Genomic DNA, 19,009 nt, shown 5'->3' with positions numbered 1-19,009 from the left:
TACTAATAGTGTGTCTCTGTACCAGAAATGGTTATAGGATTTTCAAACTGGGTCAATTTGTGTGTTATCTTCATAAAAATATATCAATAAATTGTGAAAGTATAAAATGTTCGGTTGCACCCGAACTTAGCCTTTCCTTACTTCTTTTTATTGTATTTTCGAAAATTTCTGTCTCGCAGTGAGAGCATAACAACAGCCCGCTTTAGCTTATAATGAATAATTATACTGATTATTTATTAATAAGTAATTCACCAAAATAGCGTCTTATCATAAATGCTTTCGAAATGAAAATCTTATCGCACTAAAATATGCACCTTTTATTAGTAAATTTATAATTTATATACTGCTTTGACTCATTGCTCTATTTGTTGATTATGGTATTTGTATAAGAAATATTTTTTTGTTACATTGCATATTAGCTTTAATGACTCTGAAATCCAACAATAAATGTATAAAAACATTTATAAACAAACCCTATAGTGACACAAATAAGTGCTGAACTGGTTCTGTTTTGGTTGTTTTAAAACCATTAGATAGTATAATGAAAAAAATTAAGTTCGCGAATCCCTTATAATATGTTAACTTCCTTAACTCTCGTCATTCCAGTTTTCAAATCCAACCATTAATATTTTTCTATTAACTTTTGTAAAAAAATACCTTTCTTGAAGTAATTATTTATCAAGTAAAGTATTCGAAAAGTTATATTTTTTGTTGATAATTTATATTCAATCGTAAACTGCTACTAAAAAATCTGAAAATTAGCAATTAATATTAATATTTTTGATAAATTTCAGACACCAGTTGTGTTACTTATTTATATTTCTACATTTGTTATTAATAAACTGAGTTACATAAATAATTTGCCTCTCACACATACAAAATCGAGAGATAATGAATTCATGTCGATAACTGGTATGTGAATGCTTGAATAAAGCTCAAAGTTCTCATTGAGCTATTTATCGATAGTAAATGTTTGCCAAAGCAAACATGCAAACATGCAAACAGTTTCTATTGTGGTTTCATTCGATATGCTACACAAATATTTGAAATGCTTTCACTTATTCTTCTTACAGATAGCACATACGGACCATATATAAATAGTGTCCAACATGAAATGCTGTAAATATGAAAATATTGAAAGAATATCAACAAATATTAATAATTTTTGCTATACTGCCGTGAAAATATTTTCATTTTAGTGGCAACACTGCCAATTTTCACTCTCATTTTTTGTTTTGAACATAAAAGTCACTTGTATCTGGTTCTCTCTCTGAATCTCTTACACCACCCTTGTTTTGCTCGACCGCTGCTAAATACCTTTAATTTACACTCGTATTTATAGGTGTGAGCAACTGAGAGATATTCATGCGGAGCACATTCGAAATACTCGTAACTACAGTGCAAGTGCAAAGGTTTTTGCAAACATTGGAACAATTGTTGATAATCAGCGTGATATGAGCGCATAAACAAATCAACTTGATAGTCATATCACGAGTGGTGTGGTACGAGTACGAGTACTTCGTATATGAAACTCTAATTAATTGCAGCGTATTGCCAATCGAGTGAGCAGCGAGACACAAAAATTATTATCGAAATGCAAAAACTGAAAGCGAAAGTCAGGAGTGCAGTGGCCACCGCGAAATAAACATGCGTATATACGATTGTACACACGATACACGTTCGGTGCACATGAGAGTGAGATCGACCGCCCGACCTAGCTGACCGGACCGCACCGGAGAGATAAGAGCGCACACAAGTTAACTCAAACATAAATGATTACTACAAATATGTACACAATATGAGTTTGTTTGTATGTGCACATGCATGTTGTACTATAGGGCCTTTCTGGTGAGCAGTCTTGTTTGCATTTCTTGTAAACATATATACACAGTGGCGATTTAGCGCCCACTCAAATGCCAAATTTCGGCTGAGAAAGTTTATCGCTTATACTCGTACTACTTAGAATGGTACTTGTGGCACGTACTACACATGTCTAACTACATACATAATAGCGGCACGTGAATAATTGTACCAGTTGTTACTGTATGCTGCCAACATACGAACAAGTCAATTTTGTGTTGTGTTGTTATTCTAAATACATAAGTGTATACATACATACATATGCACATATGTACATGCATATATATTTTAAGTATAGCAGCTGTTGTGTTATTTTGTATCTGAACAAATCTAATTGGGAGTATCTAAAGTCGGTTCTCGTGCCGAATGTCAGAAGAGAAAATTCACGAAAAAAAAAAAATCAAAACAAAAAAGTTATATACCTACCTACCTACCTACCGAAAATTCAGCGAGCAGGGTGATATTAGCAAACAAAATGAGATACAAATAATGAAACGGAGAGCGGAGGACTACAGATGACGCTAAAGCAAGCGCCGTGGATTCGTATACCAACGAGCCATACACCCGTCAAGTTGCGCGCTACGACCTTGCAATACCCTTGAATGACACTCTTATTGTGCGCACCGTGTCCAAGATGAAGACGAGCACACAAGCGACGCAACGGTAGAAGTCAAATATTAAAAGTGAACTTTCTGTGTGTTTTCGTCTTTTCGTGTAGTTCATGCGTTCGCTTATTACAAAAACTAATAATAATAAATAATAATCAAAATAAATAAAAATAAATAAAAATAAAAACATAAGAAAATATTGATAAATGTGTTAACGAATCAAAATAAATAACAATTACAAATTGTTTCAAATAAAATGTTCTACAAATTAAACATAAACGTTCGCAACTGGCTGCTTTAAATCCGTGACAATTCACTAGAGAAATTTTACGCAAGGTCAAAGCAAAAATTGTAAGGTGGACACACAACTCCAAATGCCATGTACATATGTATACGCATAGTTGATAAAAATAATACAAAATACAAAATGCAAAATGCAAATAATAAATAATAACACCAAAAGCACAAGTCGTTAACTCGTTCAAGTGCAGCAGCAGTGCCTCTGTTCAAATAGCAATACATTTTTTTTTTCGAAAGTGAGCAAGTGTCATTAAACAAATTAATTAAAAGTCTTTTGTTTTGATAAGCGCCCACGAAAACTATTTAAAATCATCATTTTTTTTATAAACAAAGAAAGCTAATCAAGTGTGACAGGTATTTTTAATACCCTTAACCGGGTGCAGGAGACGCGTAGCCAGAGATTGTGTGCGAACAGCTACATACATACATACATATTTACTTAAAATAAGAAAATATTAACTTCAAATTTAAATTTCTGCGCACTGTTATGTCTTTTGCTTCACGTCACATACAACTAACTGTGCATATGTACATAAGTATGTATGTATGTCAATATATATGTGTAAAAGAATGTATGCAGGGCAAAGGGTCATCACTTCAATTAATACTAATTCGCTATCAATTTGAGATTTTTTTTTTGCACTTCTTAAAGCTATTTTTAAATGCCGAAAATTTATTTTAGTTTGTTTTATTTTGTATGTTTGTACATATCATGCGCTGTGTGTACATCTGAATAACGTATATATATATATGTATATACACTTATATACACACTTAGTCCATATACGCAAGTGTCATTTTCTTATTTACTTAGTTCGGTGTGTGTGTGTGTTTTCAATTTTGTTTTGGTTATTAACCGCCATGTGTGACCGCAAGTTCCACTAATGGAAAGTTATTTTAAAGAAATAGTAAAATATTAGCATTGGCATGAAAGCAGCTGTGAAAATTTAATAATATCACGCGGTTCTCAAGTGACTTATACAAAAAAAAAAACAAAAAAAAAAAAATACAAAAATAATCTCAAAATATAAATAAACAAATTTAACATTGAAATAATTGAATTAATAAATTTATTTATTTTTCAACTTGGCGACTATGAAAACTCTTGCCAAAAATTAGTTACTTTTGCATTTTTTATCAAGTGGAAAATCTGAATCTGAAAAATTTCTGCGCAGTGAAATTAATTAATCGCTTTTAATGGTAAGAACAAGCAAGGTGGCGGGTGCAGTCGTGACAGCTGATTTCATATTGAACCGGAATCTGCGCTGCCAAAGTTTTATATGCACATATGCGCATATAGCCACATACATACATATATACGAGGGAGATAATATATATTTGTACTATATACCCTGCATACATGCAAATGCAGCCACATATCAGCAAGTTTTCAGTATATATGTACATTATTTTGTTTACATTTTTAAACATTGGCAGCAGTTACTTTACATGACAAAAAATGAAATTTAACCGGGTCCAACTTGCTGGGTTTGCGGTTTTATGCTAAAAAAAAAATAAATAAATAAGTAAGAGAAAATGTTTTTGTTTTCCAAAACAAATTTTTCAGAAATCTTTTTAAAGTTTCAAAATAGTTTTACTTAAAACTAGGAATAATTTTAAATATCTAAATACTGCCAATCTAAAATAAACAAAATAAAAACTAATTATTATGCTTAACTAAAGCAAACAAGAAAATTTAATCACTTATAATAATAACAATATATATATTTTTTATATCATTATTTAGGCCAGTTAAATTTTTGAACAAGCGAGTTTCAAAATATTTCATATTTAAAGCAATTTAAGTTTGACTACTGAAAAAAACCTTGGTTTTTTACCAAAATTTCAATCGTCTTTCTACAAACCACTTTCCAGTGACCTTGTAAATGCCACGAACTTGTAAATACTCAGTACGAAATTTATTGAAAACAAAATTGTTATTTTATTTTTAATTGGCACATATATGAACGTTGTTGTTATTCTAAATTTGCCTCACTCACATGTTCCACTTTTTGCTTTTTGCAATTAGAAGTAATTTGTTTATGATTTAATTTGCTCAAAGTCAGCAAGCCAATAAAGCGTGGCTTGTTAGATATTTTCGCTTTCATGAAGTATTATGACAAATTCCAATTCACGTGATGGGTGACGTTTAAGCTGACCGTATACTCGCAGCGATAATATTGTAGTAAAATTAACAGACTTACATAAGGTTGTGAGGCAATTCTGAAGCGGAATTCCGTTACATACATATCTAAGAAAGTATTAGTCTAGTAAATGTGTAACTGGCATTCTTATATAACTGTCTACAAACTACTGTCTATTGCAGTGACGAAATGTCGCCTTAAGCCCCCCCTTAAGGTTTGACAACTTTTTTTCTGAACCATCAACATCTCAAGAATATTGTGTAAAATTTTTATGTCATTCGAAGAAAAACTAACGAAGTTACAGCAGGTTGAATAACGGTACCTCCAGCTACCTGCGCTGAGTGTACAAAACTTTGAATCGATTTTCCCAAATATGTCATTTTTAAAGTCGGTGACCAGCCTACAGAAAAAACTACTGCATCGATCGTTTTGAAATTTTGAACAAATATTCTTCATATATAGCTCTCGAATGACGTCGCACAACAACTTTTTTTCGAAGGTGCCTGCAGAGATCGACGATAGATCCGTTATTCCTCGCTATTTTTCAATAAAACTTTTTTTAAGTATCCTTCAAATGTTGTACTTTCATATAATAATAAGTAAAATAAACCTACAGCAATATTTTTTTCTAAAAAAAAAATCATGAAAAAATGTCTCTTTTCGACGAAACAAACGTTACCCCCCCTTAATAATTTAAATAATAATAACAATTTCAGAATATATGCACCTAAATAATCTCGCAAACTGTAAATATACTATCATCAGCCTGATTTCCATATTAGTTACAGCGCATAGTAATCAAATGTTTTGCCGAAATAATTAATAGGCTCGAATACAGGGTTTCTCTTCGGCTTGTCAGCTGATATGCCACGCAGTAGCGAATGCGGCTGTCAGCTGCCGTGTGACATGTCAAAATATTGTTGCCTATTGTTATTTGATTAGCGCTGCTCTTTTCATATTTAGTTATGTATTGTATGCGGAAAATTATTCAATTATTGGCACTCTGTAATAGGGGCTCGTTAGCATCTGTACTATAAAGATATACTTATAGTATGACATCATAGTCGAGTATTAATTGAAATTATTTCGTGTTGGGTATTTTGGTGAATTACAAAGTGACTAGATGGAAGATAGTTGCAAAGTGTATACATTTTATGTTATATTTTCGTGTACAGTACACACTGGATAAAACAAACTATTTACTACAAGTAATAATACTACTAATTATATAGAAATAAACGAAAAATGTTATTTATTCATAGACAGAAGAATGTACTTTCGTTATTGTTGTGAAAGACTCAATTAATTATTTTTTTGTGGTTTCTGAAAAGTTTAAATAACCAGTAAATATTAAATTTTTTAGTTTATAACGATTGCCAAAAGCAAGCTGTTGCTATTCTCATAGTCGGGTGTTCACTTCATCAAAACAGACACTTACTCGAGAGTAAGTGCTAATGATCTTAAATATTTTTGTTTTTTTTTTCTTAAAATATTGCCTTATTTGAAATGTTATTGTGCAATAGAAAATGTTATTTACCAGTTGACAGTGAATTATTTTTAATTTATTGCTAAATATGCCTCTAGTATATCTCCATTTAGGTTGTTTTTTATTTTATTTTTTTATATGCGCACTTTTCATAAACTTTTTTGACTATATTAGCATTTTGACTGTTCTTTATGAAGTGTGTGTAGCGAAGAAAGTTTGAAAGCATTTTTATTGACTATTTGTTCTATTGAGTCATGTCGGTTGGGCTCCTTTCAATTACAGCATATGAATTTGCATACGTTAATAAGGCTTCGCTTTTTATTATTTTTATTATAAACACACACACACAAATTTATTTATTAAATATTTTCTTTCTGCTGAGTGCTTATATATATATTGACTTATTTTCATTCGTTAGGATAATTCTAGCCGAAAAACTTGTCTACACGATAAATGCCTACATACTAAGTAGATACAGATATGTATGCTTAAGGCTTATATGCACATTTTGTTCGAGCAACTTGCTGGGAATCGCATTTATATGGTATAACAAGTAAATAAATACATACATACGTACATATAATATATGGCTAGTATGTATGCAAGTTGCTAAAAGTTCTTTTTCCATGCGGTTTTAAAAATTAAGAGATTATTTCGCCAAATAAATAACAGTATTGTATTAAGTATCTACATACATACAAACACACATATGCACATACAGAGTATGTACGTGCAAATTCGATTGCAGCGATTTTTCATATTGAGATAACTAAAAAGCGAAATGAAAATTATTTATGTGCCACTTAATTGCTATTTGGCTGTACATAAACAATTGCGCTTCGCCATTATTTACCAATAAGTATATGATGTGTATACATATATGTATGTATGTATGTACAAACGTACATTGTATATACATAAATACCTACTAAAAAGTAATCTAAATTAATTTGCTTTAATTTTCCTTCTTTTTTTTAACACGCGCCAAGCCACTAAGTTAGAGAGTGAAATATTTTTAGCTGTGAAAAGCAGAGTGTGATCGAAAAAGCCAAAAACAATAACAAAAAACAAACAAGCAAAATTCGTTGTTGAATTTCCTTCGATTTTCATTTGTTTTTATTGATTTTTGCATTATTTAATGCCTCGTTGTATAATTCATAAGTCAATTAGATTACAAGCTGTTATCATTAGCGTATGCATTAAGCATTAACTTGCTCATAATTCGATTATATTATTTCCAATTTATATAAACATGTATACTAATTGAGGAGTGATTTCTGAAAACAAGCTCAGTTTTAGGTTATAAACGTTTTGATTTTTAAATATGCGTTCAAATTCATTGTTTTCTAATTTTGAAGACTATATAACTGTAATCAGAAGTAGAGTAAATGTAGTTCATTTAAAGGAGCTCATACGATTTTCTCTAGTACATTAAACTAATTGTAAATAACTTAACTGTTCAAAACAAAAAGAAAACAAAGATTCTCTCGATAGTTTTTATATACCACTAAGTTCGATTATATATATATACATATATATTTGGCGTAGAAACCGCTTAAGCGATTATAGCCAATCCAACTAAGTTCGATTACGATTTATAAAACTTAGTAATTTTTAGCAGTTCACGCTTCAAATTCGTATTGCTTTTAACAGAGAACTTGAAGAACATGTTAACGATTATTAAAATGCACGAATATTTAATAAACATTTACTTCTTTACTTTCAGATCGAGTCTCTGGTTAAGGCCAATGAACGGTCCCGGCGATATTCCTTTGAATGAGAATAGTAGCACCCCCGACACAAAATCCTGCAGTATAATATCTGTAATTCCCACACTAGGCATGTCATCATGTCGTGGTAGAGCCGAGGCTTTCGCGCGTAGTTTATCCTCCAAGTTACGCACATTGGGCACACAGGTACGTTCGTAATTAATTAATTTGCATTCGTAAATAATTAAAGAACATTTTATGTGAATATATTTTTGCAGAATGACGATGGCGTACTATCGCCCGAGGAGGTGTCTATAATCAATGAAAACAACTCAACAAACACATGGAAAACCACAAATGACTCTGAGCAAGCGGTCACCGACTTGCAACCGCTACGTCATGAGTCCGATTCGTTCTTCGATTTTGACTGTGAACTAGAAAGTCCAGGCAGTCCAGTTGATGAGTGTGAGTATTTGCGACTTATCGAGACAGCATCGAATACACCACACAATTCGGCGGCCGAATCCGGTTGTATTTGTGCGTCGACCTCAAGTAGTCGCGGTTCCACAGATGTGCCGTACTTTGATCACATTCATAATGAGGAAGCTACAAGTGTCGCACCTGATTTTGTGCCTACACTACACAATGGCTATGACACGAATGAGCATGCGCATGACACACCTGATGATGTGTCTGCAGAGAATTGCAAAAATCAGGACGAAATTGATAATACAGCGGCTGCAAAGAAGGAACTACAAGACGAGCCTTTGGTGGAGCTACAGAAAAATGACGAAACTTTAACAACTGTGGATTTGGCAACCATACAAGATGAGATTATCAATGAACTGCAAGAACATAGCGCACGCATTGGTAATATTATTGAGACCATGCAAATACAAGCAAATAACGAAAACAATATTGCTTACGAAACATTGCACACTAATCTCTCCAATGGCAACACTGAAACTGATGCACATATAAATCTTGACAATATCGAGCAATTGCACACTGAGACGACTGAAACCAGCAATACGGAAAATACCGCCCAAAATGAAGTACAAATAGGGTTAGACTCGTTAGAAACAGACGAGTCGACGACCCGTACAAGCACTCAGGAAACCACTGAAACTAATCATACACCAAAAAAAACCAAAGAAGAAAAGTCCGCATTCGATGGACACGAAGAGGACGAAGACGATTGTCGGCCGCAACGTGTAAGGCGCTGCTCGTCCTTGAAAACCGGTAAAACACCACCGGGTACACCAGGTCGCAAGAAAATAGTGCGTTTTGCGGATGTGTTGGGACTCGATTTGGCCGATATCAAAACGTTTCTCGACGAAATACCAACAATACCGAAATCTGCATTTGAAGATTTGGAAGTATTGGAATCGGAACCACCCATACAGCTTGGACCAAAATCTGACAAGCTGCTAATGCCGCTATTTCAGCAGCCCGGTGGACTGCCGAACTTTTTGGATCTTGTGCGCGAGAAGCAAGTTTCACTGGAGAACGCAGCGGTAACGGATCACATCAATCAGACGATTACCGGCACGGTGCGCGTACGTAATTTGGATTTTAACAAGTCAGTGCACATACGTTACTCACTGGATAATTGGCGTAGCTATGCCGATTTGCAGGCGAACTATGCCGAAAACTCTTGCGATGGCTTTTCTGATAAGTTCACCTTCTTTCTGTTCGGTAATTCCTTGCAAATTGGTCAGCGCATTGAATTCGCTGTACGTTTCCAATGTAAAGGCCAACAGTTTTGGGATAACAATTATGGAACTAATTACTGCTTCCAATGCTTGCCAGCTTCAACGCCCGCTAGTGCAACCACGCAGCCAATACACGTGCGGACGACCACAAGTCACACGGCTGGCTTGTTTAGTCCGACCGTCGGTGATGCATGGTGCAGCTCCTTCTACTAGGGTATTGGAGACATGTTGAGCGATGAAATGTTAAAGAAACCAAATAAATATATATATATATATATTACAATGTTATTAATACAGTGCAGCTGCATACGAACACACACAAACACACACACACATATATATATATATACACGAATATACACCACATAGATATAGACATTTAGCAAAAGAATTCAGGGAAAATACTCTCAAGACTCCTACTAACTATCCACCTACATACATACAGACATACATACATGCATACATATAACAAGTGAACCCACCCTTCCAAAGCCAAAGAACAAGCAAAATCACGAACGTTACATTCATATATACTTATTATATGTATGGAATTATGTATAGTTTTTGTAAATATTAACACACTATAAATCTACAGACATGTATGTACGTATATGCACACATCCATACATACATACAGACAAAATAAGAATAATTTACTTATAGTATATTATACTATATATGTGAACAGATGCCTAAAAACTAAATTATTTTAACAACAATTTAGTCACGCACACATATACACATACAAACAATAAAATAGCGGGTTAGCAGCCTATAATATACTCAAACACACTTGTACGCTTATGTGCTTATGAGTTATTAGCTAATAAATATATGAATTTTCCTATTTATACAGACATATTCCTATATGTGTCTGTTTGTATGTGTGCATATATGTGTGTGTATATACGTATATGAAGTGAATCAAATATATGAAACAAAATATTTTTGAAAGAAAAAGTTAAAAACTACACCTATATACATACATAGTGAAACGTGGAGCTGTTAGAAAAATCTCCCTAAAACTGTTGCCGTTTTGTATAACAAAGAAGTGATCAATAAAATTAAAACTAAAATAAAATAGAACAAACAACAATTATAGTTACAAAATTCAGAACAAAATGAGAATGAGAATTATGAAAAAAAAGAAATTTTGTGTAAATTACGTATCGAATGCAATAATACTATACATACATATTTATTTATTTTTAATTTAAAATAATTTCTGTTTTGTAGTAGTTTTATAATTTTATTTTAAATTAATGCAATTTTTTTAATTTTTATTGTATAATTAAATATACACACTCATAAATCTGAATGATTGGCTTTGATTAATGTTCGTTTTTTTGAAAAAAAAAAATTCAATCTCAATCGTCGAAACACTTCTCAAACTCAATTTTTGGAATAGCCTTTGATTCTATCAGTGACTTTTCGTGTGCTTATAAAATGACGGCCCATTAAGGTTTTCTTCATAAGTATGGGTTTTAAATTTCCGTTATTTTTTAAATACACCACTTATAACTCGATTCATTCCTTAGTGCATATTCTAAAGGGAAGACAGTTTACTAAATATAATAATTCGATAATCAAACTAGTAAGGACTAATTTCGGTTGTAACATTTTATACTCTCGCAATGTATTTATTTAACTTTATTAATATTATATTATACACAATTTGACCCACATATTCGTCATATATATTGTATACAGTCCATTGAAAGTTGGAAATCATAATATTAGGTTAGAAGCACCGAGGTCCTCGAGTTCGATATATGGGGCCTTAAAAACCTATGGTCCGATTTCGGCGATTTTTAGAATGGGGCTACCACACTATAAACGTAGTATTTGTGCAAAGTTCTGCACCGATATCTTCACTAGTGCTTACTTTATATATTGTAAAAGGAACGATTCAGATGGACTTCAAAGTTCTGGTATATAGGAAGTAGGCGTGGTTGTGAAGCGATTTGGCCTAGTTTTACAACATATCATTGGGATGTAAAGAAACTGTTACAAACCAAGTTTCATTGAAATCGGTCGAGTAGTACCTGAGATATGGTTTTTGACCCATAAGTGGGCGACGCCACGCCCATTTTCCATTTTGTAAAAAAATCTGAGTGCAGCTTCCATCTGCAATTTCTTATGTGAAATTTAGTGTTTCTGACGTTTTTCGTTATTGAGTTAACCCACTTTTAGTAGTTTTCAACATAACCTTTGTATGGGAGGTGGGCGTAGTTACAATCCGATTTCTTCCATTTTTGGACTGCATAAGGTAGTACCTTAAAGAAACGACTCTAGAAAGTTTCCTTGATATACCTTTAGTAGTTTGCGAGATATGTACAAAAAGCTTAGTAGGGGGAGGGGCCACGCCCACTTCCCCAAAAAAATTACATCCACATATGCCCTTTCCTAGTGTGATCCTTCATACCAAATTTTACTTCCATAGCTTTATTTATAGCTTAGTTATGGCACCATTTTCGAACTTAACCTTCTTATGGTGCCAAGGAACACGTGTTCCAAGTTTCATTAAGATATCTCAATTTTTACTCAAGTTACAGCTTGCACGGACGGACGGACAGACAGATATCCGGATTTGAACTTTTCTCGTCACCCGGATCCTTTTGATATATGTATATAACCCTATATCTAACTCGTTTAGTTTTAGGACTTACAACCAACTGTTATGTGGACAAAACTATAATACTCTCGTAGCAACGTTGTTGCGAGAGTATAAAAATACAGTTTTCATCTAACATTTTGCCGCACTAATTTGATAACCGTCAATATTGTTAATTCATAGCTTATGCTAAGGTATATATTTTTTCTAAGCAACGTATGTTTATCTTCAACAAACCAATTTAATGCCTATTTTCGTTCATATCTCTAACTGTTTTCCTCCATATGGCGAACGTTATCTGATGGTCTTTATGAGTCATCATATCTCGGTTTGTAGGTAAATATGTAGTTGTATTTGTTTGTGCGTCTAATTCGTTGTTTTTACGACAATTATATGCCATACTGATTGGCATTTTATCTTTACCCATGTTATTGGCATACGTGATTGTTCTTATCGCGTATAATCGTTTTAGAAATTGCTCGCATTGGTTCGCTTTAGTAGCATAACGCAAATAAAAGCCAAGTTTTTTGGATCTTCATATAATATATTATATAATATACCGATATGGATACATGACATTTACATATTGATTAGATCAAGTGGATGATAAATGTATCCATTGTACTTGTTGAATTGATTGTTAGAGTCCTCAAATGCAGATTTGTCTAAAAGGTTTGGTACTACCCAAAAATTAAGAATTTAATCATTGGCTCGCTCGAAGATGATTACAGAAGGTAAGTACTATTCAAGTCTGCCAATGAGTTCAGTCCTCAGGCAATATGAATATGAAATATAAATAAGAAAGATATAAAATAAAACAAATAAAGTTATCGAATATATAAAACTAAAGACTATACTATACTAAAAACCATTTGGCAAAACTTTGTTAGCTAAGTCCTTTCGTGTTCACTTGTGGATAACCGTCCAGCCGACTCTATGTTGATAGTTTGATTAGAGGTGTTATAATTTTGTTGGTTGCTGCATTTGTTTTTTCGTTAATATATGTATAAAAATATTTTATTCTTGAGGGTCTCTATTATTTTTCCTATATACGCATGCAACGTGGTCGCCCTGCATTCTCGTCAGTTATTGAGTTCAACGCCTGGTTTCCAATAAATTTTTTTGTCTGCATGAAAAAACTTTATTGGTGTTTTAATGTGGCAACTGCGCTTATTTCGTCTGTTCCAACGCCCACTGGTACTACAATTTCATATGTATTTTGGAATGTAAATTTTCAATATTTACTTAACGCCATTTTGCAAATTATTTCTTTTGATTAACATCAATTGTCAAACGAAGGATAAGCACGATCAGTGTTAAACTTAGCATTAATGTAATAACAGTAAAACGATAAGCAACCAGAAGATCCATTCCGAACTCGTAATATTAAAGCTGTTGTGCTTGAGTTGATGTTGTTGCTAAGCAGAAAACTATTCTTTAATAATATATGTACATATATGACATGATTCAAAAATAAATTGTTGAGACTTTTCTTTCCTGGCATTTATTTTTGAAAGTGCATAAAATTAGAAATTTCAACATATGTAGATTGCAAATGTTAGTAATATGCGAAACTATCAACAAGAATTGCATGGGGCAATATGTATATTCAATATACATAAATAGGAAAGAAAATAAAATACTTAAAGTCAATCGAATTCAATTCAAAACAAAAGATGGGTGGGTCCTTAGTATGTAGTTTTCTCAACATTTTGTTAATCTCTCTGTTAATCTAATTTATATACGGAAACATTTTTTGCACCAAGGTATTAAAACGGCTTAATATTTCATCGCTAGAGTAAGTCATGTATGTATGTAGATATACTAGAAATTACTTTGGCAATACTTTATGGGGACTGCTACATACAGATATCTCATGAAATAGGCATCTGTTCTGAAAATATTTGTATTGTTCTCTATATTGTTGCTAATATTTCTTTGCAGTATACGCTGTTCTTACATTCATCGCGAAAGTTCAAATTTAATGTGATGTGTCCTATAGCAGTAATGGGACTTCCGACTTAGATTCTATATAATCACCTCTCTACAAGAATATTTCAAGAAATATAAAATTAAACACCATTTTCGACATATGTACTCATGTTTTAACAAACAATGTATTATCAATTAATCATACTTTTTTTAATTTATCAGTCCATAAATATGTATAAATAACCATTGAAACTGGTTGCAGTTTCGCAAATAACGTAACACAACCGGCAAATAACAGAACTCATTCATTTAGTACAAAACAGGCCTTTGTTTCAAATATTATGATCTCTCAGTATATTAAGAAAGTATCACTATAATGATGGTCCGATTTAGTTCATTCGATGTATTTTCAAGTTTTCCAAATTTGATGACGGGCCGTATGAACTTGCATGGTATTTTTAGGTGTCCATACAAAGGCATCTGCTCTCATTTCTCTCTGGCACTTCAAATTCGTAGCTCTGAAAATAAATGTTTATTAAAAAATCTATTATGCACACAACATTTATACAAATGTAGATTTTCAATATTTACTTAACGACATTTTGCAAATTATTTCTTTTCCTTAACATTAAGTGTCATACGGAGCATAAGAACGATTAGTGTTAAACTTATCATTAATGTAATAACGGTAAAACGATACGCAATCAGAAGATCCATTTTGAACTTTCAGTACTAGAGCTAGCTTGAATTGGTGTTGTTGCTGCAGCAAAATTATTAAATTTTATAATTCGAAAATAAACTGATGTGACTTTTCCTTCCAGACATTTATTTATGAAAAGCAATTGAAAATAGGGTTGCATTATTTCGACTATTTTTTTTTCAGAAAGATTACTGAGAATACATAGATAGTAGGAAGATTATTGGATATACTCTGTTGTAATTTAATGGACAATATTGGTAAGCTTGATTCAATTATAAAAGGTTTGGTAAGTAAACAGCTTTCTCACTCTCTTTTGACAACCCTTCTGCATTAGCAAAACAATAATGTTTTTTTCGAAATTGATCCAGAAAATTGTTCAAAAAGTTATAAATAGTAGCAGATAGACAATATTGTTTAATTTTTATATTTTTTTTTTTCAATTTTTTTTTATTGACAAATGAATTTTACAGAAATTCAAATAAATTGTTAGATTCAATTATATTTTTAATATAAAAAACCAACATAATCGTTTCGTTTATATACATATACGGTTATGTATATCTAGAGGATAATTTATTCGCGTTTTTTATTGAATCTGGGAATTGTGCGATTGAAGAAAAACCAAAACAGTCGATTGCCAAAAATGCGCAGTTACAAGGATTGCAGATTGGTTTCGAGATTGGAGACCGAGATTTCGTATCAAAAGAGAGTTTAAAACAGAAAGTAACAAGAAGAGATATGAAGTTATAAGAAGATTAATTTGACTGCCATGGTTGGAAGAACAAATGAGTTAAATGAAGTCCAGTTATCTTAAATTTTTGTTACATAATTACTGTTTAAAACTAATTTTAAATAAAAAGTGTTCACTATTTTTTCTGTTTTGCTTGTTTATCGCATAAGGAAATTAGGAATATATTTCGAACTGTAACGGAACCGTAATATTTAGACATATGTACTACATGTATGTCTGGGAGAACCAAGCGATTTTCAGATGGTTGAAGATTTATTTCAAAGGTTTCATATACATTCCCGAAATTAACACTGTCAAGTCTAGTAGAAATATACTAAATATTTGATCGAAGATAAAAGTATTGGATAAATATATAACAGCTGAATAATACATTTTGAGATTTTTCTGAGAATTCTTCAGAGCAGTCGCGCAATGAATGAAATTGTGACTATATCTTCAACTCCGGATCTTTTTGTAACTCTCTCAAATTCTGCCAGACTAATATGTTAGTATGTGTCTGATGATTTATTTTATAATATTAATACTAATTTCCGAAAATAAAATAAAATTTTTGTTTCATGGAGAAAAATTTTTAATATGACTATTAATATTAAATAGATATTAACTTTCTGCACTGGACGTCACTCACCTACATAAAAATTAAAAATTCAAACCATTATTAGAAGAAAACCGTACGTATGTTCATGCTAATTATTTATTTTGGTTCGAGAATAGTAGTATATTTTATACTACTTAGAATATATTTTAACTACGTTCACAAGAAAAGCGAATACATTTTTCCCTTTTTTCTTTCCTTCGCAAATACAACATTTTGTACCGCAGTGTCAAAACTTTGCTGTCACTACTTAACAAACCTTTTATAATTGAATCATGATTGGTAAGCTCACGTATAATAATATTGCCATTTTACCCAATTTTTATGATCCACCACAAAATAAGTTAGAGTTCCCGCCAGCAACAAAGAGAAACAAATGCAATTTTATATTTTTCGTGTGTTTTTATTTGCCTATTTTTTGTGATGTTTGTCTTTCTTTTTTATATATATATGAACTATTTATTATATGTTTTTAAAACATTTATGCTGGAAACATCGTTTTTGTTTTCATATTCTCTAAGTTTTGGTTATCTACTCGTAGGTGTGGTGCATTTTTATAAATAATGATCTATTTTATTTAATATAACAGACCAAAGTTGTCGTTTCCTGGCACGTGTGCAGGGATTTACATTATAATCGTACGTATGTATGTATGTATGTATGTATGTATACATGTATATAACTATACATATGTTTAAGTGTATTTATATGTATATGTATATGTATGTATATAGTAATTGCTCTCATTTGCCTTGCCTTGGCAAATGTATACTTATTTGGCTATACTTTCAATAACTTATTACATACTAATGTACATACGTACTTGAGTGCAATGTGTCTTTGTTTTTTTTTCAATATATGTACTAGTCTGTAAGTATGTTATGCAGTTATTTATGTAGTATGTTAATGTAAGTCTTATTATATAAACTGTCCTTTTTTATTATTTACGTATAACATAAGATTTACAATACGTGCTTCATCGTCACAACACTTTCGAGATTTTCTTTTTTTAATATTCTTATTCAAATACGAATATTTTCTCTTATGTGTAAAGGGTGTCGGGGGCAAAGTGTTGGAAGATGTGGAGAAATGTGGCATACATATAGGAGTATATAAGTACATATGTACTTTATGGAAATATATAACTTGTTTAGAAAGCGTTGCCAGATTAATGAAATATCAATTCCTAAATATAATATAAATATTTTGAGAATTTCATTAGCTCCAATGTAAATAATTTTTAAATTCTGAAATTCAAGAATGGTGAGGAAATTCAAACTGTATTAATAAATCAAGACAAAATGTAAGAATATTTAAATTTAAAATGTTTAAAAGTTTGGTCTTTATAAAAAAAATACTCAACATATTCCAACACTTTGCCTTCGCTACACTTACACATTGAATCGCGTGTTTTCATTTAATTATATATGTGCCCTAAAGAATATATATTCCACTACTCTTAATTATAGCTAGTTCTTAATTAAAGTTTCATTTGCTTTTTGGCCTTTCCATGGCACAATAAGGGCCTGTATCTCACCATTATATATAATAAATAATTATAAATAGAATACTCTCATGTTTTTCGACAGCTTGTTTAAATAATGAAATACTGTATAATATATAATCCATAGCATATTTGAAAATAACGTAATTGTATGTGAGTTGGCGAGTTGTGAAACTAATTATAAACAGTATACATGTTGATAATCAAAATTTTTGAGAGATGAACAAGATTACCTCATATTGCATACACATTATACATATACAATAGAAAAAACCTATAATTACTTATAATTAGACAATAATTAACTAAGTACAATTATTGTAGTATACATAAATGCAAGCATTACTCCCATAATACCCATCTGTTATTTTGTATTTACAAAGAAATTTAAATGAAGTTACTCATACGCCACGTAAGTACTAAATAATTACACTGTACAACACTCGGCTGGGTATTGAACCAAACTAATTTTTTACGGGAGATTGAGATATAAGTAAAAAAAGTACATTCTCCGATTTTCGATGTTAGCCTCCAACATTGAAATATTTTGTTTCGAAATCCGAAAAGAGACTTTTTAAAATAATAATAATTAATTACAGGATATAGTTACTAAAAAATCCGAAATCTGCATATAATCTACATTTTCCTCTTAATTTATTGGTGTATAAATTATTTCACTGAAGCGTATATAACGATGATATGAAGGATCAAAGTTAGATCTTCGAAAAAATATTTTTTTTATATCGAAAAATACTGCAGACCTTGGCGGAAAAATTTTATACATTAATTTTTCGTTTAATCATATTATTGAATTAAGGAGAAAATGTAGATTTTTTTCTTATTTCTGATGTGTAGTAATTCTATCCTGTAATTAATATTAAATATTTTAAAAAAGCATTTCTTCGAAATTCGAGACCAAATATTTCAATTTTGAAGGCTAACTTCGAAAATCGGAGAAAGCACTTTTTAGTTATGTCTCAATTTCCCGAAAAAAATAGTTTGATACAATACCCAGAAAAAAGATTTTTGGCAAAAACTGATGAGAAATTGTTATAATTGAAATTTTGTTATGTTTATGAAAATAATAAAAT

The 19,009-nt window shown here is 31.5% G+C and overlaps 1 protein-coding gene and 1 long non-coding RNA gene across 12 annotated transcripts; one reads left to right on the top strand and one right to left on the bottom strand.

The window, feature by feature from the left end:
* The first annotated feature begins 1,578 nt into the window (after nucleotides 1–1,578).
* LOC105212746 (glycogen-binding subunit 76A) lies at nucleotides 1,579–10,608 on the top strand. 10 transcript variants are annotated; one of them, XM_054230212.1, is made up of 3 exons: nucleotides 1,579–1,848; nucleotides 8,125–8,314; nucleotides 8,386–10,608. In XM_054230212.1, the coding sequence occupies exons 2-3, from the start codon at nucleotides 8,147–8,149 to the stop codon at nucleotides 10,033–10,035; spliced, it is 1,818 nt and encodes a 605-aa protein (XP_054086187.1). In that variant the 5' UTR covers nucleotides 1,579–1,848; nucleotides 8,125–8,146; the 3' UTR covers nucleotides 10,036–10,608. The 10 variants fall into 10 exon arrangements, with proteins under 10 accessions (XP_054086187.1, XP_011183319.2, XP_011183328.2 ...); XM_011185017.3 differs by lacking the exon at nucleotides 1,579–1,848 and adding an exon at nucleotides 1,896–2,043; XM_011185026.3 differs by lacking the exon at nucleotides 1,579–1,848 and adding an exon at nucleotides 1,924–2,066.
* A 2,880-nt stretch (nucleotides 10,609–13,488) lies between these two features.
* On the bottom strand, nucleotides 13,489–15,276 carry LOC128921807 (uncharacterized). Of its 2 annotated transcripts, XR_008471112.1 has the most exons (3): nucleotides 14,960–15,212; nucleotides 14,574–14,886; nucleotides 13,489–14,480 (listed from the first exon to the last, which is right to left on the bottom strand). It is a non-coding gene; the product is annotated as an uncharacterized LOC128921807 (long non-coding RNA). The 2 variants fall into 2 exon arrangements; XR_008471111.1 differs by having other exon boundaries at nucleotides 13,489–14,886; nucleotides 14,960–15,276.
* Nucleotides 15,277–19,009: the final 3,733 nt, after the last annotated feature.

This window comes from Zeugodacus cucurbitae, chromosome 4 (assembly GCF_028554725.1).
Source record: "Zeugodacus cucurbitae isolate PBARC_wt_2022May chromosome 4, idZeuCucr1.2, whole genome shotgun sequence".
Taxonomy (NCBI): domain Eukaryota; kingdom Metazoa; phylum Arthropoda; class Insecta; order Diptera; family Tephritidae; genus Zeugodacus; species Zeugodacus cucurbitae.
The sequence above is the reverse complement of the archived record's forward strand: the minus strand, read 5'-3'. Positions and strand labels throughout refer to the sequence as shown.

Excerpts from the sequence above, each read along its gene's own strand:
- LOC105212746 (XM_054230212.1), top strand. The coding sequence starts at position 8,147 with ATGAACGGTCCCGGCGATATTCCTTTGAATGAGAATAGTAGCACCCCC. Across the intron at positions 8,315-8,385 it reads TACGCACATTGGGCACACAG|AATGACGATGGCGTACTATC; the intron begins GTACGTTCGTAA and ends ATATTTTTGCAG.